The sequence below is a fragment of the Adiantum capillus-veneris genome, chromosome 2 (assembly GCF_014529385.1).
Source record: "Adiantum capillus-veneris isolate H3 chromosome 2, ASM1452938v2, whole genome shotgun sequence".
NCBI classification, from domain to species: domain Eukaryota; kingdom Viridiplantae; phylum Streptophyta; class Polypodiopsida; order Polypodiales; family Pteridaceae; genus Adiantum; species Adiantum capillus-veneris.
Genome location: NC_140932.1, coordinates 121,174,654 through 121,201,578, shown reverse-complemented (window position 1 = coordinate 121,201,578; position 26,925 = coordinate 121,174,654). Strand labels below are relative to the sequence as shown.

At 41.9% G+C, this 26,925-nt stretch overlaps 1 protein-coding gene across 3 annotated transcripts in view; it reads left to right on the top strand.

The window, feature by feature from the left end:
• The first annotated feature begins 16,247 nt into the window (after positions 1–16,247).
• LOC147463495 (diacylglycerol kinase 4-like) overlaps positions 16,248–26,925 on the top strand; it is a 37,567-nt gene continuing 26,889 nt past the window's right edge. Inside the window, exons 1-5 of one of the 3 annotated variants that reach the window (XM_086489290.1) lie at positions 16,248–16,868; positions 17,623–17,745; positions 17,821–17,958; positions 18,072–18,112; positions 18,208–18,364. In XM_086489290.1, coding sequence (XP_086345416.1) covers positions 16,455–16,868; positions 17,623–17,745; positions 17,821–17,958; positions 18,072–18,112; positions 18,208–18,364 — 873 coding nt within the window. In that variant the 5' untranslated portion in view covers positions 16,248–16,454. Of the gene's footprint in view, positions 16,869–17,622; positions 17,746–17,820; positions 17,959–18,071; positions 18,158–18,201; positions 18,365–26,925 lie in introns of all 3 variants that reach the window. The other 2 variants (XM_086489282.1, XM_086489299.1) reach the window with 2 other exon arrangements.

Sequence of the window (26,925 nt, the reverse complement as noted above, 5' to 3'; positions counted from 1 at the left end):
ACAACATCTTTACCACTTTAAGAAATGTTTTTGCAAAAAGTATTGACCTAGATTTTTTCATTATCTCGGCAAGGATACTCTCAGATAGATAGAGAGAGAGAGAGAGAGAGAGAGAGAGAGATGGACACAGACAGATAAAAAATCACTTTTTCTTTAGTTATTTGCTAGTGTTTGTAAGTCGCCAAATATCATCCAAAGATGGATAGAGTGAGAAAAACAAGGGGGGTTTTTTAATAGGGAGATAACACTGGAAGTGTTGGCTAAAAATTTAGAGAGAGAGAGAGAGAGAGAGAGAGAGAGAGGAAGAAGACTTGTGATACACATACTTTGTATGCTAACTCTGTAGGGCGATTGCTGGCTGCTTGTATGAATGATACGTGGTGTCCTGGTAATGCGTTTTTTTCCATGCTGTTTCCGTAGTGTATTCTCCGATGAAAGGTCTTTGTAGAATTTTTTTTGTGTTCAAATATGTAGAGCCAAACCTTGTATGAGTTGGTTTAACTAAAATGATATCCAATGGATATATTGTAAAGGGGTCCTCAAGGGACAAAGGTCTGTTGAGATTCATGCATTGTGCAATATATGTGTTATTAATGAATAGATGATCATCTATATACCGATTAGAGTGTATGAAAGCTAGAAGCATGCATATCAGACTTTTTGAGTCTGGATAATTTTCTAACGTATTCTAAGCTCAAACCAAGCAAGGTATAGATTGCACCATAATGGAGAACATGAGTATCCCATTGGGATTCCTTTAGTTTGTCGATATATATCCGACACTAACCTTGAGAAGCAACTGTCTAACACAAAGATATTTAAAGCCTCAAAGAATTCGAAGGACCATTTTACTTCTTAATTCTTTTTTGTAAGGGTGATTTTGTTTCTAAATGGTTTAAAACGTTTATAACCTTAACCAGTTATTAATCTTTTAATGTTTCTCAAAGACTCCATCAGGCTATGCTTCCCATGGTGAGAGGAATTTGCTTCATAACAAGCTCTAATATCATATATATATGGATAGAATAAATCAGTTTAGGAAGGTTTATCAAAGCTTCGTATCGGTTGTTAATTATCCAGTATGCGTTTGTATTAACCTTTGAGAATGTTTGAAGGTTTTTTTTAAAGTTCTCGGTATATTCAATAAACCCGTTAAATAAACCATGCAAAAACTTAGTGATCATACTAGCCACAGGGGAGAAAACACAATCATGGGCATTTGTTATCCAACGAAACTCTGACTTGTGAATTTTATAATTTCCCATAATGTAGGGAAGACCTCTATCAATAGAAGGTATAACATTAAACTCCTTGCATCGTGAATTAATGAGTGAGACGATGGTGTTATTGCATTTGTATATAGCCATGAATTCCGAAGAATTCAATATGTTCTTTGCATGCAATCTAATGATTCGTTTACAAATAAAGACAATAGTTTGGGCCGATTTGTCCAAACCACATATAAAAATGTGTTTTTTGATATATTCTATTTCGTCTAAGATCTCTTTTTCCATGAACCAGGGAATTTCGTTATGCCTGTAGTTTGGGTAAGATGGATTGGAAGGTTTTTTCTAGTCTTCCTTCAATTAACTGAAAGTGAGACGGTGTACAATTCAGATTTAGATCCAGACCCTCTTGAACTCGGCTTTAACTAAATGCAGATGTACAGGGACAAGAGGGATATGGTTGAAGCCTTTGGATATATTATCCCTTAATGTGTGGTGTCTTATGAACGTTGGCTGAGTAGTAAGAACATGCTCACCAACATGGTCAAAATTTTCCAGGAAGTTTTTTAATCGTTTTTGGATATGGCAAACACAAGGTTTACTAAGATCAATTAAAGGCTCAGCAAAGGTGTCAAAGGGTTTTTATATATATTGGCCAATATTGTTCGTGTATTTCCATCCAAATTTAATGTGAAAGTGCTCAAGATTATTTTTTATTCCAATATCCTTTAACAATTCATCAAAAAAAGTATGAGGGTGTACAAACTCCATAAATTTATCAGTGAAAGTTAGGTGAATAAACCGATGTCTACTTTTTTTTAACATTGTTTAAACCATTGTAAATAATTAATTCTAGTAATTAAATGTTGTATCTCGTCATCAGTATTGTATTCTAGTATTCTTGGAGTTTTGCCAAAGTCGTCAGATCCGCGAAATTGTCGAGGTTGTTTTGATGATGATGCTGCATTGCTTGGTGTGCTAGCAATACGCTTCAGTTGTTCCCTACTTCTAGAGGGCTTGAAATTGTGTCGATGGTTATACCAATTGGGTGATTTTAAACTCGAGAGAGGAATGGAGTCCCTGGTGTATATAATACTAAACCTTTTGCTGCATCAATCAGATGTTCATGAAGAGTGTAAAAAACACTATCGCATGTCGAACTTCAATGGGAAAGGATGTTACCCATCCAATAAAAGCGTATACTTGTGCGGATCCAGAGGAATAAGGAAAGAACTTTGGAAGATCTTGAAATACAAACCAAAGAAGGTGATCAAACCATATGATCGTTGTTGGGCAGCTTGAACCGGGGTTCTTCTTACAAGTACACTTGATGAATGGTCTGTATGTGTTCCAACAATTCTTCAAGAACTTTCGAATGTCATTTTCTTTCTCATTGAGTGATAACCCCTTTGTACGGGCTACCACGGAAGTGTTAGAGCACTTTTTATTGTCAATGTCCGATAGGTTTATGTGTTTTAGTGTAAAAGGTTCATCCTGTGATTATAGATGCTTTGATTGAAGTGCTGATGTTTTGCATTGTTCGACCACATCAGGCGGAAAACTACAAAGTAGAGCTAAAGATCAATTGTAAACGGAGCACATTCATTCAGTATCTAAAAATCCCAAAGTTTGTTTTCAAGACGAATAACGTCAACCTCAATTTGTCTGAAAGGGAGTAGTGGAATGACTTCAGAAAAATGCATGGACATAGACCTTTCAATTTTTTGAAAAGAAGGTCATCTGTTAGGCCCAGGGCCTCCTTTTGTTCTTGATCTAAGAGCTCTAGATCCAAAAGAGGGTTCACAATCTCTTGAGACTGCCTAATTGCAAGAGGAAGGATAGGGAGATTATTAATGAAATAGAGCTTATTAACTATGGAAGGTAGTGATGAGAAATAGAAGTCTAAATTCGAGCAGTCTTGAGCATCACTAAAGCATAATGATAATAAAAAAGACCTTATTGCATTAATTAGTTGTGCATGATCTTTTCTGGCAAGGACTAGGAGTTTTAACCAATCATTAACAGAAGCTGTTTTTAAAGCTGAAATCTCTTGTTCCTGTATTGCCTTTTTCTCATAGTCAAGAATACTTTTGTCCCCTTGAAGCACGAGAGTAGGCATTGTGTACCAATAGGAGGGATATGAATCCTTTTATTGTTGAAGTAGCCAAACCGTGTAAGAGATACAATCCAACCAACCTGAAGGATGTTATAAGAGACAAAATTATAAATAGTGTACAATGAAGGCAAGTTCAATATATGGCAGTTGTCCGACCAAGGACAACTCAGGAAATAAAGAGCGAGAGATAAAAATTGATATCCCCTCTTAGAGAGCCATATATTGACACTTGACCGAAATAGACAAGACATAAAAGACAATAGACAATATACAAAGACAAAATAGACAGAAGCCAAAATTCTTTAATTTATGCTGGTACATCCGGTTTTGTTAGGAGACTAATTGAGACTCAGAATCTATGAAAGAATAGACCTATACCTGTCACCATCTAACACAAGCAGCCAGTTAGCACATGGGCAACCTTGATGGGAAGACATGTATCCAAATAGTCTATTCTGCTCGTTATTGTTGTCCCATAGCCTTCACTCTCCTTATATGCATTTCGAGGGAGTTTTTTCTTTGATTCTTTATCGGGCATGATCCATTTTGTAATTATATTTTCTACAATAGGCTTGTTTGGTAGATTTTTCTCTATCATAGTTTCAATTGGTACGATGGTTGTTTCCAGTTTGATGAGGAAAAGTGGTTTGCACCCTTCCGAAAAGTTGTGTATGGCGGAAGGACGTGGCTTTCCATTGGAAAGGTAACATCACTTACGAGTTTTTGGGCTCACATTCTCAATGGACGGTATATCCCTCGCAGGTGGGCTTCTGATAGAAAGCACCATACCCTGTAGTACAATTCCGTAAACCAATTATTGTCTATTAGTGGTCTATGCTAGAAATAATAACTTCTAAGAATAGCTGGAGACAAACAAGGAGGGAGTAGCATTTATGTATGGAGCTTACATGTGAAACTGGAAAACCCACCCCACAGGTAGAAAGAGTGAGATCTTTGAGAGACTATAGAGAGAAAGAAAGATAGAGAGAGAGAGGAAAAAAATCAAGTTTGGGGACATAAAATTTGTAGGTGATCTTTTCAAAGGATAAGATGTATATTACCTTTTAATCTAGAAGTACTTTATTTTACCAAAATTTTGGCAGAGTTTTGTTTGTAAATAGACCCATTTTTCAAAAAGTAAACAGGTCCTCCTTCTTTAGGAGCCTCACACGAGGATTTAAATGATAAACCCATAATTACTTGACAAAATTTATTATAGTACTTATCTCAATTTATGGATACGGTTTATGCAGGACTTGACCTTCAAGTAAAAAGCTTTTTTTCTATCTTTTGTATATTGTCAAAATTTTGGCAGAGTTTTGTTTGTAATAAGGTCAGTTTTTCAAATTAAGCATGTCATCCTCTCTAAGGAGCCTCACGTGAGGATTTTCTTTTAAATGTAAAAAAATTGGAAACCTCTTCTTTAATGCGCATACCAGTCAGCATACCATTTCCACAATAACTTACTTTACAAGTTCTTAGTTCAATCTTTAAAAATGTAAAGCAAACCCTTTCCACTATTTCAAGACCAATACTCAAAAGTAACTTTGTTTACAAACCTATTTATTATAGTGTCTAGAAAAACCTACAAAGAACTTATGCCAAATTTCGGTTGGACATCCTCTCAGTAGACCAAAAGTCTACCTGAAAGCTCAAGGTCGTCATCCGTATGCTTTGTGTTGAGACCGTGTCGAATGATTTCCGATGTAAGGCTTCCAAAAAGACCATATAAGATGCTATTTCATGAGCGGATGTTTACCATTATGTGACATACAGTCAACCATTGTTCAAAAAAGTCCCTTTAAGTACGACATATTATGTATATACTTAATTGCCAAGTTCTTCTCAAAATAATTCTTACTATCTTTCAGACTTTGTATTATACAAAAAAAAAAAACCAAAAACCTGGTATATCATACGCATGTTCATGGAGTTAACAACATATATCCTAGTACTTGTTACACCATGCCGATCATTTTTGCATAACTTCATTTTGTTTTCCAACCAGAGTGTTCTTTACCTTATTGAATGTTTTATTTTGGAAAATCAAGAGCTAGTTTGGCCTGCTACTTGCCTGTTTTTCTATCAGCTATGTATCCCCAGCCAGTGTCTACTGTCATGCAGATGAGGGATTCATTATACAGTGTTCCAGACCATGCGGATTATATAGTGTTTTATACCATGCGGATTTTTTTGATTTAGAATATTCTCCCTTCTTATGCCTTTATACGAATACTCAACAAGTATAAGGAATGTTATGCAAAACAAGGTCATACTCCTAGTTTATCATAAGTTAATGGACATGTCTATCACACTACTTTAAAATCTATTAAATGCAAAGCGTTAAAAGAACATAACGTAAAAACCAGTGTCTAATTACCTATGAGAAGTAGCACCAAGCCTTTATGTGTTGTTGTGCCACCACCCAAAGATGCTACCGATCACAATACTAGATGATTCACTGGCGTTTGTACGATTGGGTAGTATGCCGCAAGATGTGTGTGATTGTCTATTCAAGTTACGTACTATGTAAGAGAAGAGACGGGTAGCAATTGCCCTGCTTGTGTGTATGTTGTGTATATGAGAGGATACTGCTATGTGTGTAGGTTAGATGAGAGCCTTTGGGTATAACAATACAGTGTGATTAGCGCTATGCATGTGCGTATGGGCTTTTGGTGGATTTTTGGTATTCCAGACCTCCGTTTTTATAAGTACAACAGACCGGTTTCCCAATCGCAGCCTTCAATACAACCATGCGCTCAAGGGAATGAGTGCAAGGCGCCAGCTATTAGATATTCCTTATCAGACATGCACCTCACAGTGTCTTTAAAACCTTTTTAACATATTCTGTTTGTCCCCATCCACGTTAAGTGTTTACAGTAAGTGAGCCTGCTTGAGTAAGGATCCATTCATTTTTAGCTTGGATTTCCAATCTGTGTGTGTGTGTGTGTGTGTGTGTGTGTGTGTGTGTGAGAGAGAGAGAGAGAGAGAGAGAGAGAGAGAGAGGATGTAACAACATCTTTACCACTTTAAGAAATGTTTTTCCAAAAACTATTGACCTAGATTTTTTCATTAGCTCAGCAAGGATACTCCCAGATAGATAGAGAGAGAGAGAGAGAGATGGACAAAGACAGATTTAGAGCGATACCGAGAGAAAATCTACTTTTTCTTTAGGTTATTTGCTAGTGTTTGTAAGTCACTTAATATCATCCAAAGATGGATAGAGTGAGAAAAACAAGGTGGGGGGGGGGGGGGGGGGGGGGGGGGGTTTAATAGGGAGATAACACGGGAAGTGTTGCTAAAAACTGAGAGAGAGAGAGAGAGAGAGAGAGAGAGAGGGGGGGGGGGGGGGGGGGGGGGGGGGGGGGGGGGGGGGGAGGCTCATGACTCCATGGGTCATTTGAGAGAGGTTCAAAAGCTTTGGGCGTTAGAGTGAGAAGCAGATCATACATTCTGAAGTGTAGAGAGAGACTCAATAGACAATTACAAATATAGAAGCTCTAAAGAAATTTTGAGATAGATTCAAATTTGGATTCTTCCACATGGGCCTCTAGAGAGAGGAGGTTGACAGAGAGAGAGAGAGAGAGAGGAGAAAAAGTAGGGCACATATAGAGCTCAATTTTTAGAAGACCCGAGATATACGTCACTTAGGACATGAAAAGAACCTTTTCACTTTGCCACCCAACAAAATTGAATGAGGGGGAGGGGAAATGGCCACATAAGACTCTAGCTATCCCATACCTTTCTCAAACTCAACCACATCGCATGGCTTCCCGACAAAGCACATATGTGATTCGTGTGTGTGTGTGTGTGTGTGTGTGTCTGTCCGACTCCACTCTCCCTAACATGCCCCTTCAATGTTGACCCACCCTGGATATATCATCTGGCTATGAGAGGAGAAAACTCAGCCTCATCAAAACTCCGTGCACTTATGCATCTACTCTCTCTCTCTCTCTCTCTCTCTCTCTCTCTCTCTCTCTCTCTCTCTCTCTCTCTCTCTCTCTCTCTCTCTCTCTCTCTCTCCCTTTTTCTAATTGGTGAATGGTGCAAAAATGCTAGCTCCATGGCAAGGCCGGTTGTGGCCACTAATTGAAGATAACAGTGCAAGGTCGCATCTATTCTATCTATATATTATATAAAAAAGGGCAGCTCTTGCATCCACGTGATTGCAAATGCTTGCACCACAATGGATGCAAAGAACTGCCTTGTCCATTCTGGAAAGCAACGGCTAGCATGACACTTGCACATCTCCCCCTTGAGCTGCGGGAGGTTTGACACATTTTGACCTCTCTCTCTCTCTCTCTCTCTCTCTCTCTCTCTCCAGCCAGCCCCACAATCCAAGAACGCTAGCTAGCTAACAGCTGAGTTGTTCTTCAAGCCTCTCTCTCTCTCTCTCTCTCTCTCTCTCTCTCTCTCTCTCTCTCTCACCTTGAGCTCTGCAGGCTGTACAACAACCCACCAGTGTTGCCTATGCAATCATGTCTTTCCTCAAGTATCTGTAGGCATCCCGCAACCCACTTGTCCTTCGCCTTCTTAGTCTCTATATCATCATATGAGGACTACCTTCCAAGTCTCCATGGATACCTCCCTTTCCAACAGGTCAACCGTGGTGATGATGAGATGCTACTTCGGACACTTGATAGTAGCTGGTGAGGGCGAGCTGATTAGGATGAGCACCAGCTGCATCCAAGGGCTGATATTATGACATCCACATAGCACTGCTGGAGGTAGTGCAGCCACCGAAGGCAACCCTGTCATACTAGTTCAATTAAAATACTTCCCTCTCTAAAGAATGGTTGCTTTAAGCATTTTTGGCCTTCAAGAGGAGGGACTATGTAATGGGGGTAAATTTTTTAGCCAAGCCCAAAATGATGAAGAGTTTCTTATTTGAGTTGTTTTCTAAAATCAAAACAATGATTAGTTATACATGAAATGAAGGCTTCCTTTTGATTCCCTCCAAAGCAGCATGATAGGATCTTTTGAAAGATTTTATATTGATGATGATTTGGGTATGAGCTTTTTTCTCAACTCAAGATAATGGTTAAATTTAAATAAGTTGAGTGATTTTTTTGGCCTTCTAAAGGCCTTAGTATCCATATGGGTGACAGTCGTTCAATTCTAGTTGTTTGACATGTGTCAAAAGAGTTTAAAAGTTTTGTTAGACAAGGGGAACTAGAACCTTGGAGTCCACCTCCCAACCACCCACTATATAGCCTGGCTCTTAGCCCTTTGCCCTAGTTGGGCTCCCTTTCCACACTGCCTAGCCCTTGCCCTTATCTAGTCCGGCCTTGCCGTTGTCCTAACATTACTTCCCCCTTAAAGAAGAGTTTTCCTCCTCAAAAACAAAAGTGGGAAACTTCTTCTTAAGAACATAATGTTTTCCCAAGTGGCACCTTCCTCAGGTCGATCTTTCCACTTCATTAAGGCTTGTTGACGTACATGATGACGTGTACATAACTCATGATAATCGAGAACACATTCAGTTCATGCGGTAAGGTAGGAGGTTCAATGAAATCAACCAAAATCTGTTGGTCAATGACATTGTCGTCCCCATGTAACCGCTTACGTAAACGTCTTACATGAAACACAGGATGAATACGAGAATGTGTAGATAGCAGTAATTTGTAGGCACAATCACCTACTCGCTTGAGTATTTTGAAGGGCCCACAATATTGGGGAGATAATTTAGGTGTTGGCCCAGTTTTTCGACTTTCTGAATGTTCTGGCACACGTAAAAATACTTCCTCCCCTTCCTCGAAGGTAACATGCCGACGTTTCTCATCATCATACTTCCTATACCAATCCTGCGCTTGTTGGACATTTTGACGAGCGATTTTCAGCATATCCATGTGTCTTGGAGAAAATCCTTAACCTATTGGAGCTGTTCGGGATCCAACCCCACCGTAATAGGTGACCTAGGTTGAAACCCATACATGAGCATGAAAGGACTAAATCCAGTTGTGACATGCTTAGCACTATTGTACGCAAACTCGAGAACAGGTAAGTATTCTTCCTAGTCTGACTGTTTTTTGTTGACGTATGTTGTTAGCATATCCTCTAGCACTTGGTTAACTCTTCCAGTCTGACCATCTGTTTTTGGATGATCGGTTGTACTGAGGTTCAATTATGTACCCAATCATTTAAAACACAACCCTCCAAAAGTGACTGTTAAACTTGGGATCACGATCACTGACAATGTTACTTGGCAAACCATACAACTTGTATAGATTGTCCACAAATAACTTGGCTAATTCTGGTGTCTTAACCATTGATTTGGTTGGAATAAACTTACATAGTTTAGTTAACCTGTTTACGACCACCCATACCGAGTCATGACCTCGCACAGTGGTTGGTAAACCCACACTAAAGTCCATAGAGATACTTTCCCATTTTCCATTGGGAATCTCCAAAGGATGTAAGAGTCATCTTGCTTTCAGGCGCTCTGCTTTGTTAACTTGACATTTTTGGCAATGCAAGACATAAACTTGAACAAAGCCATGTATACCTAGCCAGTAAAATTATCGTCGTACGAGAGCATAAGTTTTTCTAATACCCGGGTGTCCTGCACTTGGACTATCATGACATTCATAAAGAATTTGGCGCCGAATGTCTGTGTCCGTCGATACACAAACTCTCCCCTTATGGAGTAGGTACCCATCGTCGATGGTGAAATGCTTCCATCGTTGTAGTTCATCACTCGATAGAGGAGAACTAGGTGTGGAGGTTAATGTTACACTACCATCATTGGAGTGAGAAGGATCCCTCATTTGGACATGGCTCCACACTTTGGAATATGCTTCATCATGCTCATATTTGACTTTGAGAGAATCCAAAAATTCACTACGAAGTTCCGTGAACAAGAGAGAATTTATCTCCGGCATACGACTTAGAGTATCAGCCACCACATTGTATCGACCTTTATGATACCTGAGCTTGGCATCATATTCCCGAAGAATCTTGGCCCACCTGGCTTTCCGAACCTTCAAATCCGTTTGTTGTGTAAACCATTTGATGCTTTCATGGTCAACCACAATCTCAAATTGAGCACCATACAGATAATGCCGCCATGTTTTTAAGGTAGACACTATTGCATAGAGTTTGCGCTCATAAGCAGAGTAGTTCTATTGAGCTACATCAAGCTTCTTGCTTTCAAATGCAATTGGCCGTCCCTCTTGTAACAGGATTGCTCCAATAGCACGGTTACTGGCATCCATTTCCAAAACGAATGGTTTCAGAGGATCTACAATAGCTAGTATGGAAGTTGTAGCTAATGCATCCTTGAGCGTATCGAAACTGTGATGTTGAGTGGGTCCCCACTGAAAAGCTTTGCCTTTGCCTTTCAGTTGATCCATCATGGGAACATCAATATTAGCATAGTTTTTAACGAACCTGCGTGGTAAAAACCTGCAAATCCTAAACAAATATGTAACTCTTCCAGATTTTTAGGAGAAGGCCATTGCCGGATTGTATCCACTTTGGATTGATCCATATATAGCCGATCAGCTGAAATAACATGCCCTAGATAGTGAATTTCTTCTTTCAAAAAATCACACTTAGATTCCTTGGCATATAATGTGTTTGTTCGTAACAACTCGAATACCTGCCTGAGGTGTTGTAAGTGTTCTTCTTCAGAAGCACTGTAGACTAGAATGTCATCGAGGAAAACGATGACAATTTGCCCAAGTACGGCTTCAAAACACTATCCGTAAGTGTCATGAATGTTGCAGGTGCATTGGTTAACCCAAAGGGCATCACCAAAAACTCGTAGTGTCCAAACCTTATTTGGGATGTAGTTTTGGGTATATCAATAAGTGGAATACGGACTTGGTGATAACCTGACCGCAAGTCTATTTTCGTAAAAATGCGAGCATGAGTGAGTTTGTCGAACAACTCATCCACCCGTGGCATGTGTACTTGTTCTTAACCGTAACCGCATTTAAGCCACGGTAGTCTATGCACATGCGCATACTGCCTTCTTTTTTCTTCACTAATAGGATAGGAGAAGCCCATGGTGAAGAACTGGGTTTTATAAACCCTCTGCTAAGGTAGTCAGCAAGCTGATGTTCCACCTCAACAGGTTCAAAATAACTCATACGGTAGGGCGGTTTACTGACAGGTTTACAGCTTGCAACCACATGGATGTTATGTTGCACCGATCGTGTCGGCAGTAATCCTCGTGGCAAATGATTAGAAAAACATCTTGAAATTCCTTCAATAATTTTTGTAACTCACTAGCAACGTTTACTTGTTTGGAAGTAGCCATTGGTGGAAGAGATGAGAGAGAAGCATGCGGCGTTGAGGAATGTTCAACAGATTCAATGTTAGAGAGAAAATGAGACAGTGTGTAACACAAGAAAACTTGATCTATTTCATTATCAGAAACAAGCTGCATAAGCTGAGCTGTACAAATCAATGGTGAAGAAGGTACGTCCTTCTCTCCTAACAACAACACATGTGCGCCATGTGATTTAAAAATCAAGCTGTTGTGCTCATAGGTACGCTTCAGTGATGGTCCTAGGCTATGCAACCACTCCCTACCAAGGACTACGTCTGCCCTCTCCATGTTCATAACCTGAAAATCCAAGCATGTGAATAACCTTGTGCTTCCAACGGGACTTGAGTATCCCAAATTTCAGTATCATGTCCATTCATCATTGCTACCTTGTAGCGGTGGGTACTTGGAGTTTGAGGCAATTTGAGTTTTTTCACCAATCCGTAAATGATGAAATTGTGAGTAGCACCGTCATCTACCAAGATGCCCACCTTATGCCCTTGCAGAGATCCGTGCATACGTACTAACTCATGTGGTCCAAAGGTTTGTTGCCACATGGAAGCTGTGAGATAGCATTCATGCACCACCTCGGTGTGTGTTACTTCCACTGTAGAGAATCGTGAGGAAGACTCAAGGGGCAGCAATTGCACCGTGTGCACTGCTTTCTCTTTGCCATGAGCAGTACATTTCCCCTTGGGACGATCCTTTTTTCCATGACCGCTTCCTAAACATTGAAAACATAAATCTCTTTCTTAGCTTTGTCAAAGTCCTCAGGAGAGAGAGGACCTCTGGACCCCTTGGGTTTTTTAGATGCTTCTGAATTGGCTACTATAAATTTCCTTTTATTGTGCCCATACTGAGTGCGTGTATTACCATGTGTATTAGCAAGAACGTGAATATTATGTGCTTTCTTTTCATCTAGATCATCGTGAATATGTGCTTTCACTATGGTTTCGTCAAGTGTTTTAGGGTCTTGGGTCTTGACGTACTTCTTAAGCTCTGGTGTCAAACCACGTATAAACCCACGTACTTGTTGTAAGTTATCTAAGCCTTCCAACTTGAGGATAACATCCTGATAGTGAGATATATATTCAAGCAATGATGGGTATTTGCACATGGAACACGTGTGCCAATCCGTCCAATTCAGATTTGCCTCATTTGTAGGGAAAATTCTTTGCGAAACGTAGCTTCAAAAGCGGCCCAACTCTGTGGTATGATATTCTTCTCCTTGAGAGACATCCACCATTTGTAGGCCTTGCCTTCCAGAGTTAAGCTCATTTGCAGAGCTCTGACTTCGTTTAAAGTACGCCGTAAGGCGTGAATTCTATCCTACTTGGTGAGAAAGATATTCACTGCATGCTTATTGCGGTCTTAGTCTTCGCCCTTAAAAATCGGTGGTTTGGTGTTTTTCAACAACTCATCCACCTCTTTTGCAGTGAGAGTGTGCAACGTATTAGCAGTTGGGGCCTTGCCCTTGTGTAGCTACGTGCTCATGCTTGTGCTTGTCAGCAGGACCCTTGGATTGCTGTTGCATTAATTGAATCACTAATGTGGATAGTTTAGTGACATTTGCATTTAAAGCTTTAAAATTTTCATCTATGACTAACATGCGTGTCTGAAGTGCACGAAATTCTTGAATGTCGAGCAATTCATAATTGTCATCACCTGCCGTAGCGTCGCGGGTACTCTCTGCGGGCCATCTTGTGCAGGATCAGGCGTACTTTGCTCAAAATCAAAAGTCATATTGATATCGGAATCCATGGCGACACAATGCAGTGCAAGGATTAGTCAGAAAAATACCTGAGATTGAGAGCATTTGCAAAGTTTAATTAGCCTTGCTAATTTCATCAAAGTCGATAGTATCCAGGTGGAAATCGATCCGAAATGTCCGCCGTGTAGGGAATTCCTTAATCCCTTGTAGCAGAATCAATTATGCATTTGACCGTAATTGATTTTGAAATATAATGTCACTTTGAACTCCCCTCGAGATGCTTTGATTAAATTTATGAGTTTCTGCCGATAATATGCAGAAAATATGTGTGTTGAAGTACTTGCCAGCCGTGTCGATATGCCGAGCCTTGCCGAAGCCCCACAAGAGGGAGGAGGGGGGGGGGGGGGGGTACCCCACTGTGGGTACCGTCCCTTGTGTTAACAAAAACTTTGGCCACTAACCCCCAAGGGGTTGGGCGCTCGTCGGGTGTGTAGAGAGAATTGCTCACCGGCTATGGCCGCTTGCAGACAGCGCGAGGGGTTGAGCCAAGCTCCCCCCGCCTCGTGCGTTGCTCGTCTCCGCCTGCTATACAGGCATGGGAAAAGCTCCCCCCGCTGGCGCGATGCCGTAGAGCCCGCAAGGGCGCCGTTTGGTGTAGGTCCAACCTCGGCGTCTTCTCCTTGCAAGGGCAGTTGCCCACGGCTTCGGCATGTCGTCCTCCTCACAGGAGGTGAGTTCCACGCTCCCTTGACCCCGACATGCAAAAAAGCATGCAAATTTGTGTGGCTCCCCTCCTCCACGGCTGTGCCTTTCCCAAAAAACGAACCTTGCTCTTGATACCAATGTTAGACAAGGGGAACTAGAACCTCGGAGTCCACCTCCCAACCACCCACTATATAGCCTAGCTCTTAGCCCTTTGCCCTAGTTGGACTCCCTTTCCACACTGCCTAGCCCGGCCTTGCCCTTGTCTAGTCCGGCCTTGCCGTTGTCCTGGCAAGTTTTGGAGAGAAATACATCATGCCCTTTCAAATGCTCTATTAGGCCTTTGCTCCATTACATTCAAACTCAGCGGCATAATGCACATTAAAACCTACCATCAGCAAATGGCAAAAACTGAACAAAGAAATCTAATAACATATTATTTAAGCATGACAACAATGCCTCATATATTGCTCCCAACTGGCACTTTGAACAATACATGATAACTCATCCTTGCTCACTATCAGACACCTGCCCCACCCCACGCCCAATTAGAAGTAAACTATAACTCAGTTCTCTTCTAAATGTCAGATACCTGACCAACCCCACTCCCCTTCAATAGTAAGCCATCACTAACTTCCACGTTCAATGTCACACACCTGAACATGGTTCTCTTTACCATCCAAGACTTTTTGATATTACACCTTAGGCAAAGCGAGGACAACCTCTTCCAAGTTAGATCACGAAGAGAATGCAAATCCAATCATCGTGGCAACAATTGCTCCTTGTGAATGCAAGGCATGCTTGCTAGAGAGACATCCTCATCTTGAGGATCTCCTTTGCACATCACTTCTCCTCCGTAAGAACGAAGGAAAAGTATGTTGTTGTGGTAAAGTGCACGTGTTGCCAATATTCACGTGCAAACTACCTCGCAAGAAAGACCCGTTTGTTTTTCCCAAGGTACCTCAAACATCCACACAACCAATGGAAGAAAAGAGTCCAGAAAGCAACCTCCAAAACCCACGCCCAAGAGGAAAACGAAAACATAATTTACAAATTGATAAAAGGCATTTTAAAACAAAAAGTAAAAACGGAAATCATAAGGTCCTTAGATGAAGGGACCTATCTACAAACTAAACAAAGGCAACAACAAGATATATACGTCGCCATAACTCTATCAAAAATTGCTTTCTAAGGCCAGATACACACTGCCATGAGCTTTTTTGGGAATGGATGAGTGCACATTACACACCCTTTGCCCAAGTAGATTCATTATTTTAAAAAGAATATTATCATGCAGCAAAAGCGCGTTAGTCTATTGAGTGAGGCATTTGTCTCTTGTGTTGAGGTTGCCAATTCAAACCCTCGCCCAACATTGGGCAAGAGCTCCTGGCTACCTATGAATTGTCTAGTGCCAGTGTTGCACATCTAATGCTTTTTTGACGGTTGGCTTCCACGTCTATGAGCCCAAGCTTGGGCACGCGATGTGTGAGTAGTCTAAGTGTTTCCCTAGTTTTGAATTGGTAATGGATAATGGGAAGGTTTTAGTTGAGCTGGTTCCTAAAATCATGGCCAATACAAATACACTATAGGCAAGCTCTTGTGGACAATGCAACCTACCAATATCGGGCCTTTTAAGCAAGGCAAAAGCTAATCTTAGCATTACGGTGGGTTCAAATTGCTTAACATCTCAAGCATGTTAGTTAAGCCTTTTCCGCTTAGGGTGGGTTCAGACGAAGCAACGTAAGCAAGCAAAAGTTGACCTGGCGCCACATGGCTGCTCCCGACTATATGCAAAACTTGCTACCCACTCTCAAGCTCTTCCAGACCTCCCCCCTCGAAAATGCGGAGCTGCTACTCAAAAAGCTGACTGCAACTTGATAGCAAGGATTCAAGCGCACTCACAACCAATAGCAAAAACACATCATCTGTGTAACCATGAGAGCGCCTCAGAGTTGGTGCTGCGATGCTTGAACATCCATAGCTGGAGGCATAACTTTCTATGCTAATTTCCTGTGCCTAGTGTGAACATGGTATATTGTGCAAACAATTCTCCGTCTCTCTCTCTCTCTCTCGTCCCGAAAGAACGCTGGCTCGAATTGAAAAGTTCTCGAGTCTTGCCAATGTGAAAATGGGTGATGGCAGAAGCCCTTTCATTGGTTTGCATAAGGGTGCGCATTTAGAGGAATCAACAATGCCAGCAATTAACAATGGTGTGCCAGCGGTGACAGGTGAGCCCGGAGCCGGCAGTCCCATTGATTGCGAAGGAGACCAAGAAGTCAGGTGCTCTGTAAAAGAGAGGATTTCATTGTGTATGAACGTACGCGCGCGCGCGCGCGTGCACATCTCTCTCTCTCTCTCTCTCTCTCTCTCTCTCTCGCTCGCGCATATGCACACAACCCATTTCTTCTTCAGAGCTTGCTCTTTGCTATGGAACTTGAGCAAGAACTTGGCGCCAAGCAGGCGGCTCTCCAGCATGACTCCTCTTCGTCCTCATCCTCTTCAGAAGAAGATGAGAAACTCAAAGCTGCACGGGTGGCATCAGCTCCTGGACCTGCTACACTGCCCCTACCACCAAATCCTTTCACTGAGCAGGGAAAGAGGATCAGCCCAAAAGATGAGCTCTTCAGGCAGCAGTTTGTGATGCCGCAGTATTTGAGGATGGCTATGGCGGCTGCTGTTGAGTCCAAGCTCGTGGAATATCCTGGGTCTGATGTCCCAACTCAATCGCAAAACCCAAATGCTCCTCTCTACCCTCTCATTGTTATGATCAACTCCAGAAGTGGTGGCAGGAAAGGTCCTGCTCTTCGAGCTGCGTTAAATGATTTACTCAGCAAGGAGCAGGTTAGTGGTTCCTTTGTACACCCTACACATTACACATTGGAACAAGTTCTTATGCTGATAATTTATAGTGTTCATTAATGACCTTGAATTGCCAGACTAATTGTGAATCATTCCAGAAGTTTCCATGCTCAAGCATTTTTCATGCACGCTTAAACGTGAGCGCACAACCATTCAACAGATCTACAGCTATATAATACTCTTCGTTATCTTTTAAATTACGGCAGGCTTCCCTGAAATTCTTACCGAGTCTCAAATAGTTTGACATTTGAGGACATGAATCTTAGGGCGTGTAAAAGGAAAGCAAGTTTATGAATTGATCCGTTTTCACATAACGAATGTCAGCTATGTCCCATGCTTACAATATGTAAAAGACAATCAGGTGAATTATGTGGCCAAGTCGAACTAGATTATGACTTATTTGATGTCGGCTCTGCTGTTTTAGATCTTAAACCAGGTTTTGAATGTTGCAACGTTTTTGGAACCCCCTACTAGGTTGGTAATACTACCAGAACTTGTCATTGCCTCCAATGCAATTTTTTTCTCTCCCATAATACAGCTTTGAGGTATCTCATGAAGGTTTTTGTAATTTAATTGTTGTACAGCTGTGCAGAAGATTTGAAGGTGGCTTTTCTTGCCCTCCGCAATCATTTTTCTGTGTGTTGTATTTGGAGAACATCAAATGTTTTATTAGGAGAGGTAGACTGATACTTCTTGGTTTCTTAAGGCACGTACTGTACAACACCCTTGCTTGTAGGTCTTTGACCTATCAGTCACTCCTCCCAAGGACTTTTTTCGATATGGGCTACGTTGTTTGGAGAGGCTTGCAGAATATGGAGATCAGTGCGCCAAGGATACACGAAACCGTTTGCGGATCCTTGTAAGTGGTTTTCATGAGGAGTTTTTCTGGCAGAATTTTGTAAAGAAAGTCTTCAATAGTCTGTGTGGTGTTTAGGTTGCTGGTGGGGATGGGACTGTTGGTTGGGTTTTAGGGAGCACGATAGAATTACATGTCGAGCATCGCATGCCCATTCCGCCTGTCGGGACTATTCCCTTAGGCACTGGCAATGATTTATCTCGGAGCTTTGGATGGGTGCGCCTCCTCCTTGTACACATTGCTTTTAAGCCAAGGTCTTTGATGTTCTTATTATTTCAACAGTTTGATATTTATTTGCCGACGTTTATTTGATGTGTTGGATGCTGCAGGGGGGTTCCTTCATGTTTTCATGTCGGCCATTTGTGAGGAGGTATTTGCGTAAAGCATCATCAAGTCAAACTGCTGAATTGGACAGGTGTTGTTTCATTTCAACTGATTTCTTGGTGCCAATCTTGGCAGCTACAGGATTTGCCATATCTCCTCTTCCTTTTACTCAAGTTCGTTAGTCTTCTTGTATCTTGTAACTCGTAGTTGGCAAGTTATGGTGATGACAAAGTATGGTGATAAAGTGCAGCTACCACATGCTCTTCATCCACAACAACATATACCGCTTGTTGAGGAGGTATATTTGCAACTGGTCATGTAGTTATTTATGCTTCATTTTGTTGAAGAACTTGTTGTTTTTGCAAGTCATATTTGCTCCTTTTTGGAGAAACTCTTGTCAACATGTCACATGTGCAATAGTCCTTTAGGCTAGACTTAACATACAAAAGCAAGGTTGAACCAAACGTAGTTTACCGTATAGATATGTACATACAGTACGTTATATTGAGTAGTTTGGGGTTTAAGGCAAGTAAAAATACGTACCGCCTCGTTTCATGTTACTCCATCTTTGGAGTCTTTTGCTTCGTACACTGCAGGTAGTCTGGGTAAAGTTTACTTGGGCAATAACCATGCATGTGAGATTGAGGGCGTTGGCACTATACACTTGGCGCTTGAAAATGGTCAAGAGTTGATTTTGCATGATGTTAGGTATGCACCTGCTATCAAGAAAAGTCTACTTTCGGTTGGGCAGCTAGATGTAAAGGGTTATTACACACTATGTTTGGTGGTGGCTTTTGGAAAGTGCTTAAAGGCTCTATGCTGATTGTAAAGGGCAGTAAGAAGGGAACTCTTTATTATTTACATTGCAAGGCATTACCTGGTAAGTTTTTGGCTGTGGCTGTAGTTTATTCTCACAAGGAGCTTTGGCACAAAAGGATTGGCTATATGAGTGAAAAAGGGCTTGATGTTATCTCCTCTATGGGGAAGTTTGATGTAAAAGAGCTTGGCCTTGATTTTTGTAATGATTGTATCTATGGAAAGCAAGTGAAGGTCTCTTATTCCTCTGGTGTCACTCACAAGTTGCATGTTCTTGATTTAGTATATTTTGATGTTTGCACTATGCTTGTGAATTCACATGGAGGTGTACGGTACTTTGTGTCTTTCATTGATGATCACAGTAGAAAGACATTGATGTATGTACTAAAAAGTAAAAGTGATGTACTTGACTTATTGAAAAAGTTTCATGCATTTGTGACCATACAAAAGGGCTTGAAATTAAAAGCTATTAGGACGGACAATGGAGGAGAGTATGTATCACGTGAGTTTAACAGTTTTTGTGAGGTGTATGGTATTAAGCAAGAATTAACAGTCCCTTATAATCCATCATCTAATGGAGTGGTTGAAAGATATAATCGCACAATTTGAGAGAGTGAGATGCATGTTGTCTACGGTTAATCTCCCTCAAGAGTTTTGGGGGGAGGCTCTTAAAACTGCAGTTCATGTGCACAATCACTCTCCAAATCGTGCGTTAGATAATGGCATTCTTGAAGAGGTTTGGTCTAGCAAACCGGCTTCATACGACCATTTATGAGTTTTTGGTTGCAATGCATTTGTGCATGTACTTGTTGATCAGAGGACCAAACTTGACATGAAATCCATGATGGGAATCTTCAAGGGATATGGAGATGAGGGAGAGATGGGTTATCAAGTTTGGATACCTCAGTACAGGAAGACAATATGCAGCCGAGATGTAGTTTTCAATGAGGTTAAAATGCTGAAAAATGCTATACATGTAGACATTGACAAAACGAAGGTCAGTTTCAACAAAATCAGCCAGCCATAAAGCAACCTTTGGCTCAAAATTTGACTCCTTTTGATACTGAAAATGATCAGCAACCTATTGTGCAATTGGCGAAAGACAACGGACAACAAATAGATGCACAAAATGGGATTATACCACATGACCAACATGCTGAAAATGAATTACAGCAAGAGATAATGCTGAAAATCAGCCACCAATTGATGGTGTGCACATTCTGGACGATGTAGACCCATTACCAGTTGATGCAGATCATTGGGTGAGAAGGTCTACACGCGTTAGAAGGCAACCACATAGGTTTCAACCATCTATGGATTGCATTTTGTTGACAGATGAAGGGGAGCCTCTTACATACAAAGAGGTCGAGTCTTGTGAAGACAAAAGTAAGTGGGAGCTTGCTATGAAATCTGAGATGCAGTCACTGCATGCAAACAATACATGGGAGCTTGTGCCTTTGCCCAAAGTTAGGAAGGCTATTCCTAACAAGTGGGTTTATAAGGTCAAATGTGTTGATGACAAACCCAAGTACAAAGCACGTTTGGTTGCTAAGGGTTATGCACCCGAAGGAAGGCATAGACTTCCAAGAGATCTTTTCACTTGTGGTGAAGATGACTACGCTACGGGTTTTGCTTGCTCTATGTGCTCTCTTGGATTTGGAGTTGGATCAAATGGACGTAATTATTGCTTTCTTACATGGTGACCTTGGATGAAGAGCTATACATGCTGTAACTTGAGGGCTTTGTCATTCCAGGGAAAAAGCATTTTGTATGTAAACCGAAACGTAGCTTGTATGGACTGAAACAATCCCCTAGGCAATGGTACAAAAAGTTTGATATTTTTATGCTCAACCATGGGTTCAAACGCAGTCATGCATATCACTGTCTTTACACTAAAAAGGCTCCTGATGTTAGTCTTATTGTGCAAGTCTTATAAGTGGATGATATGTTGATTGCAGGTAAGCATAAAGAAACTTTGAATGCTTTGAAAAAGAAGTTAAATTCAGCTTTTTCTATGAAAGATTTGGGTGCAGCTGAATATATTTAAGCTTGCCATGTCTTTGGAGCATGTGGCTTTGCCACGATAGAACTCCACCATTGAACAACATTATCCTTGAGAAATCCGGTTGCTCGAGGAATCTTTGATTCTTCCGTATAAATTTCCAAAGGATAGATATTGTCGAATTATTGTAGGAATTGCAATGCTTTCTTTCGTTCTTTCACTCCAGAAAAAGTGAAAAATTTGACTATCGTGCCGTCATCCTTGAAATCCTTTGGTTGGTTAGGCGCATATCTCGGATACAAATAATAAGGATATCCATATGGGCTCAAACCATTGTATCCTGGTGGTGGTGGTGGTGGCAACGATGGTGGAAGAGGTGGTAGCATTGGATGAGGATCAGATGGTTGCACCATGTTCTTGAAGACTCCTCCAATCGGAACATTGAGAAGGTTGCTATTTAGAGGCTCACTTTTTGGTGCCAGAGGAGGGGGGGTATACCACTTGAGGCATCAAAGGGGGTAACGTGTAATTTAGAGAATGTTGGAAACTGTAAGGTGCAGCGGAATGAATGTTTGAACTTGGCTCAAGATGAGTGCTCCAAACTGTGCTCAAGGTTTCTTTTGTTCTTATGGAAGGTAGAGCCTTCCGTTCTTAATGAGAGAGTGCACTGATCGCAAACAAAGTGAATGGACACTGTGCGTGCAAGTGTATGAGACTGAGAGATAGAGAGAGAAGAGAAATACAACTCCAGAGATGCTGTAAAACCTTCCTTCGAAGGCCCCACTCTCTATGGTGAGAGCAGTCTACTTATGATTGCACAAATCTCTAAAATGCTTGAACTCACTGACTATGTCGACGACGACGAGACTGGCTGAAATCTGAAAATGCGAAGGGCTGAAATCTGCAAATCTTTATCTGTTGAATTCTGACTCTTATGTCGGGGACGTTGCGACGACGACGCGTTGAAAATGCAGATGCTGAAATCTGCGTTTTCCGGGTTGAAACTATAAACCTTGCGGAAATTGATCGTGCGGCGAGGAACTGTTGCGGGAAGGTGAGATCTACGAGGTTCGGGACTTGATCTGCGGCGTCTAAGGGCTGAAAACTGAAATCGCTGAGGTTTCTTGATGTTCCGTTGCGGTGAATCTGCAAAACACTGGGTTATGATGTAGATGCAAAAACGCTAGGGCTGAAAATCTGTGAATCTGTCGCCGGTTGTCTTGCAAATGCAAAACGCTAGGCTGATCTGATGTTCTGCTGTCGTTGGAATCTGCAAGTGTAAATCACTGGCTGATTTGGTCCAAAAACGCTAGGTGATTGTTGTGGAGCAAAAACGCTAGGGCTTGGGGTTCTGTTGAGAAGTTGCCTGTTGAGCAATGGTGCTCCTGTTGCCTCTTCTGCCAATTAGTGCTAGTCTAGGTTTGCTTATATACAAACTTACACAATTTGCCCTACCTTCTTTCCAACAAAAGTTACTTAAAAATAATAAGTGAAAAATGTTAAAAATAGAAATAGGCTAAATGCATTGGAAAATTCCCCTGAAGGATTTTGATGGGAATGCTTATGATTATGCTGTGTGCAACCAGAGGATATGCATCTACACTAAGTGACTGGGCATGCATGGTCTACGAACAGACTCACAAAAGTGCCAAATCACTTCCTATTCTAGACTGACTTGACTGAACTGAACCCTTGTCATGTTGTAGCTTGTCCACGAACACATAGGGTTGGATGTGTCATGTGACATCCCCTCCTTTTCAAAGTGATGTACTGGTACCGAACTGTATGGCGTCGAGGGAGATCGCCAATAGCATCCGGAATCTTGGAAGGGACTCTTCGCCGGCCCACTTTGATGTGTGGGTCGTGCGATACTTGAACTTCATAAAGGTCTGCAACGCTCGCTTCTTTGGGCCGCGCCGAAAGCGACAAAGTCTTGTGGCTCCTTCGATGCTTCAACTTCGTCGAGTGTCATGCTTCTTTCTTCTTCAAGAATTTCCATGGCTGAAAATTCTTCCTGTGAGGGTTCTTTGGACCTAGGCTCGAGAGCCAAGATCTGTTCTTCCTGAGGGGATTCTTTGGACCTTGACTCGAGAGCCAAGATCGGTTCTTCGTGGTTGATCGAATCTGCAATGAGGTTAGCTTCGCTAGAAAAAGCATTCACTAACACCTCATCCTTGTGAATAATCACATCTTCTTCATGCAACTCATCATGCTTGTGAGAAATCACATCTTGATCATGCAAATCATCATGCTCATCATTAACATCCAAATCATCGTGCTTATCATGGTCATTCAAATCATCATGCAAATCCTATGTGTCATGCTTGGGAGAAGAAGAGACTGAGAGAGTCCTTTTCTTGATTCTCTTGCATCTGTGCCTGAACTTGATAAAAGAGTCGCAAGAATTCTTTCATGTGTTGATCGCTCTTCTCATTGATGGCTTTGTTCTCGTGATCAAATTCTGCTTGTCTTGCTTTGTTCTCACGATCAAACTTGGCTTGACTTTCTTTGTTCTCGCGATGTATGGTTGCCATCTTTTCTTCGTGTTCACGCTCTATTTTTGCTTTTCGATCTAACTTCTTGTCCATAAACAACTACGGCAACTCCTTCATAGGAGTTAGTGCAATCCTTGACGTAGATGGGGAAGGGGGAGGGTCGGAAAAACTTCTTGGTGGGGAAAGTTCTTCTTCGCCTCTCTCATGCTCATCACCTCTAAGCGAAGTATCCATTCCGCTTTGAGTGATGACCATACATTGTGATCTTGGGTTCTTGTGGGTTCTTAAGTTCACGAGGAACTTGGGTTCTTGCGGGTCTTGAGGTTCTTGCGGGTCTTGGGGTTCTTGAGGGTCTTGAGGTTTTTCTTTCGCTTGCAAGCTATGTTTGAGAAGAATCTTCTCTTCACCCGAGTTCTGCTCTTTTCTGCGGGCGCACCCCTTGGCGGCCTTGCGCACACACCAAGGTTGCTTTTTCCCACCTCACGTCGATTGGCCGGCCGCTAAGTGCACGGTCAGTTCTCAATGAGTGAAAAGAGGCACAAGGGGAGGCTGGACAAGCCCTTCTTTCTTGGGTTTCCTGTCACTCTTCAAAAACACGATTAGGAATCGACATGCCCAAGTAAACTTGGGTTCGTGCGACCTCAACAAGCAAAAAAAAAAAAAAATCTGTGATTCTTGTGGTTCTTTCCTTGAGTGATACAGAACACTGCCAAAGCTCTGCTACCAATGTTAGGTGTAGCGGAATGAATGTTTGAACTTGGCTCAAGATGAGTGCTTCGAACTGTGCTCAAGGTTCCTCTTGTTCTTATGGAAGGTAGAGCCTTCTGTTCTTAATGAGAGAGTGCAATGATCACAAACAAAGTGAATGGACACTGTGCGCGCGAATGTATGAGACCGAGAGATAGAGAGAGAAGAGAAATACGACACTAGAGATGTAAAACCCTCCTCCGAAGGCCCTACTCTCTATGGCGAGAGCGGTCTACTTATGATTGCACAAATCTCTACAATGCTTGAACTTGCCGACGATGTCAACGACGATGAGGACGACGACGAGACGGGCTGAAATTTGCAAATCTTTATCTACTGAATTCTGACTCTATGTCGGGGACGATGTCGATGACGACGACGGCGCGCTGAAAACGCAGATGTTGAAATCTGCGTTTTCTGGGCTGAAACTGTAAACCTTGCGGAAACTGACCGTGCGGCGAGGAACGACTGCGGGAAGGTGTCTAAGGGCTGAAAACTGAAAACGTTGAGGTCTCTTGATCTGCCGTCACGGTGAATCTGCAAAACGTTGGGTTATGATGCAGATGCAAAATTCTAGGGCTGAAAATATGCAAATCTGTCGTCGGTTGTCTTGCAAGTGCAAAACGCTAGGCTGATCTGATGTTCTGCTGTCGTTGGAATCTACAAGTGCAAATCGCTGGCTGATCTGGTCCAAAAATGCTAGGTGTTTGCTGTGGAGCAAAAACGCTAGGGCTTGGGTTTCTGTTGAGAAGTTGCCTGTTGAGCAATGGTACTCCTGCTGCCTCTTCTGCCAATTAGTTCTAGTCTAGGTTTGCTTATATACAAACTTACTCAATTGGCCCTACCTACTTTCCAACAAAAGTCACTTAAAAATAATAAGTGAAGAATGTCAAAAATAGGAGCTAAATGCACTGGAAAATTCCCCTGAAGGATTCTGATGGGAATGCTTATGATCATGCTGTGTGCAACTAGAGGATATGCATCTACACTAAGTGACTGGGCATGCACGGTCTGCGAACACTCACGAAAGTGCCAGATCACTTCCTATTCTAGATTGACTTGACCGAACTGAACCCTTGTCATGCTGTAGCTTGTCCACGGACACATAGGGTTGGATGTGTCACGTGACATCAACCTTGTAGCGTCTGAAGATTCTTCTATGGGTGCTGCAAAAGTATAACTTGTCGAGAAGAAACTGTAGATACTCAGCTGAATCCATAAATGCCATGATGCTTTGTTTGTTCTTGGTAGGACCGATATGCTTTGAGAAAAGCACACAATTGGAGCTTTGATACCACTGTAACGGGAGGGAACCGCGTGTCCTTAGAAAAGAGTAGAGGAGACAACTTAGGATTCCAGAGTTGGAAGGGAATCAGATGATGGTGCATCCGAGGCTTCCGACAAACCAAGGGAACCAAATGCAAATTCATTAGAGGATTCTAGCGGAGAGGGAATCGGATGATAGTGCATCTGAGGCTTCCAACGAAGTAGGGGAATCAACTGATGGTTTCTTAGAGAATTCAGACGATTGAGATTGAAGTGCCAATAGACAAGGGAGGCGAGCGAGGCTACCAACAAGTCCTAGGGCACAAGAAAAGAACATTAAGGGATCAACTGGTAGATCAGAGAATTCCAAAGATCCAGATTGAGGTGCATGTCCGTACAGCAAGCCACGTCAGCATTTCCGTCGTACAGGGCCTTTCCAGGAGCAGCCAGCGGGTGTGCGCGAGTATTGGGCAGCCACATCACTGAGTAGTGACATACCCCCCTCTTGAAATCATTGTAATTGCCCTCGATCACGCTTGCAAAACTGACAGAAGCCATAAACTGTCTTAGCAGACACTGACTGTCAGTATCGACGCACTAGGAACACACATCTAGCACATGTACGAAATTGACAGTCACATCACACGACATCACAGGACATCACATGACAAATCACATTGAACATTCATTCGGATCTCAAACCATGATTTATCAGCAATGTAATTAGCAATCGCATCTAGATTCACTAAGGACCTCATAGATGCCCAATTGACTAATCCCTATTGCAACCATGTCTATCGAGATCATTCAGACCAAAATGTTGCAGTCATTTCGTTTGTCAGTTCTTGCACTTAAATAAGTCAAGAACAAATCAGTTTCATATTTTCTGGAATTCCATTTCATAAAGTCATACAGCAGAATACTATCAGCTCTCAATATCCCTGAAGCTCAAAGAGACATCAATGACTCTAGTATTCAAAAATCGAGGCATCTGTTGACAAAGGAGCGGAGTAACTCCCCTCTTGTGCATACCCACTGCACCAGATATCCGGCCAAGCTGAATTCGGGGTTCCATTTGGAATAGACTATGCTAAACGAAAAGCTTCAAGGTAAAGATTCACAATCTGAGGAGTATTCGTTAGGTCCTCCTCCTCCATCCACTTCGTATCCAATGCAGGATAGTTCTTGAATCTAACCAAGAACCGCCTCTTCGCTTTACCCTAAATCTTTCTTTCTTTATGTGCCTCTGTTCTGGAACAAGGATCTCCTCGTTTTCTTCCACTTTGGGTTGCTAATCAGGCTTCCCATCTTCGGGCACATCGCCTTTAAAAGGCTTCAAGAGACACACATGAAAAGCATTGTGAATCCTCCAAGTGTCAGGCAGCTTCAATCGGAAAGAGATATCATTTATCTTTTCGGAGATCTGGAAAGGTCCGTAGTATCACATACTAAGCTTTGGAAAAAGCCTCTCCTTTCTCTTTTTCTTTCTCAAGCGTGCCTTCTCAAAACGTAAGAGCACTCAATCATTCTCTT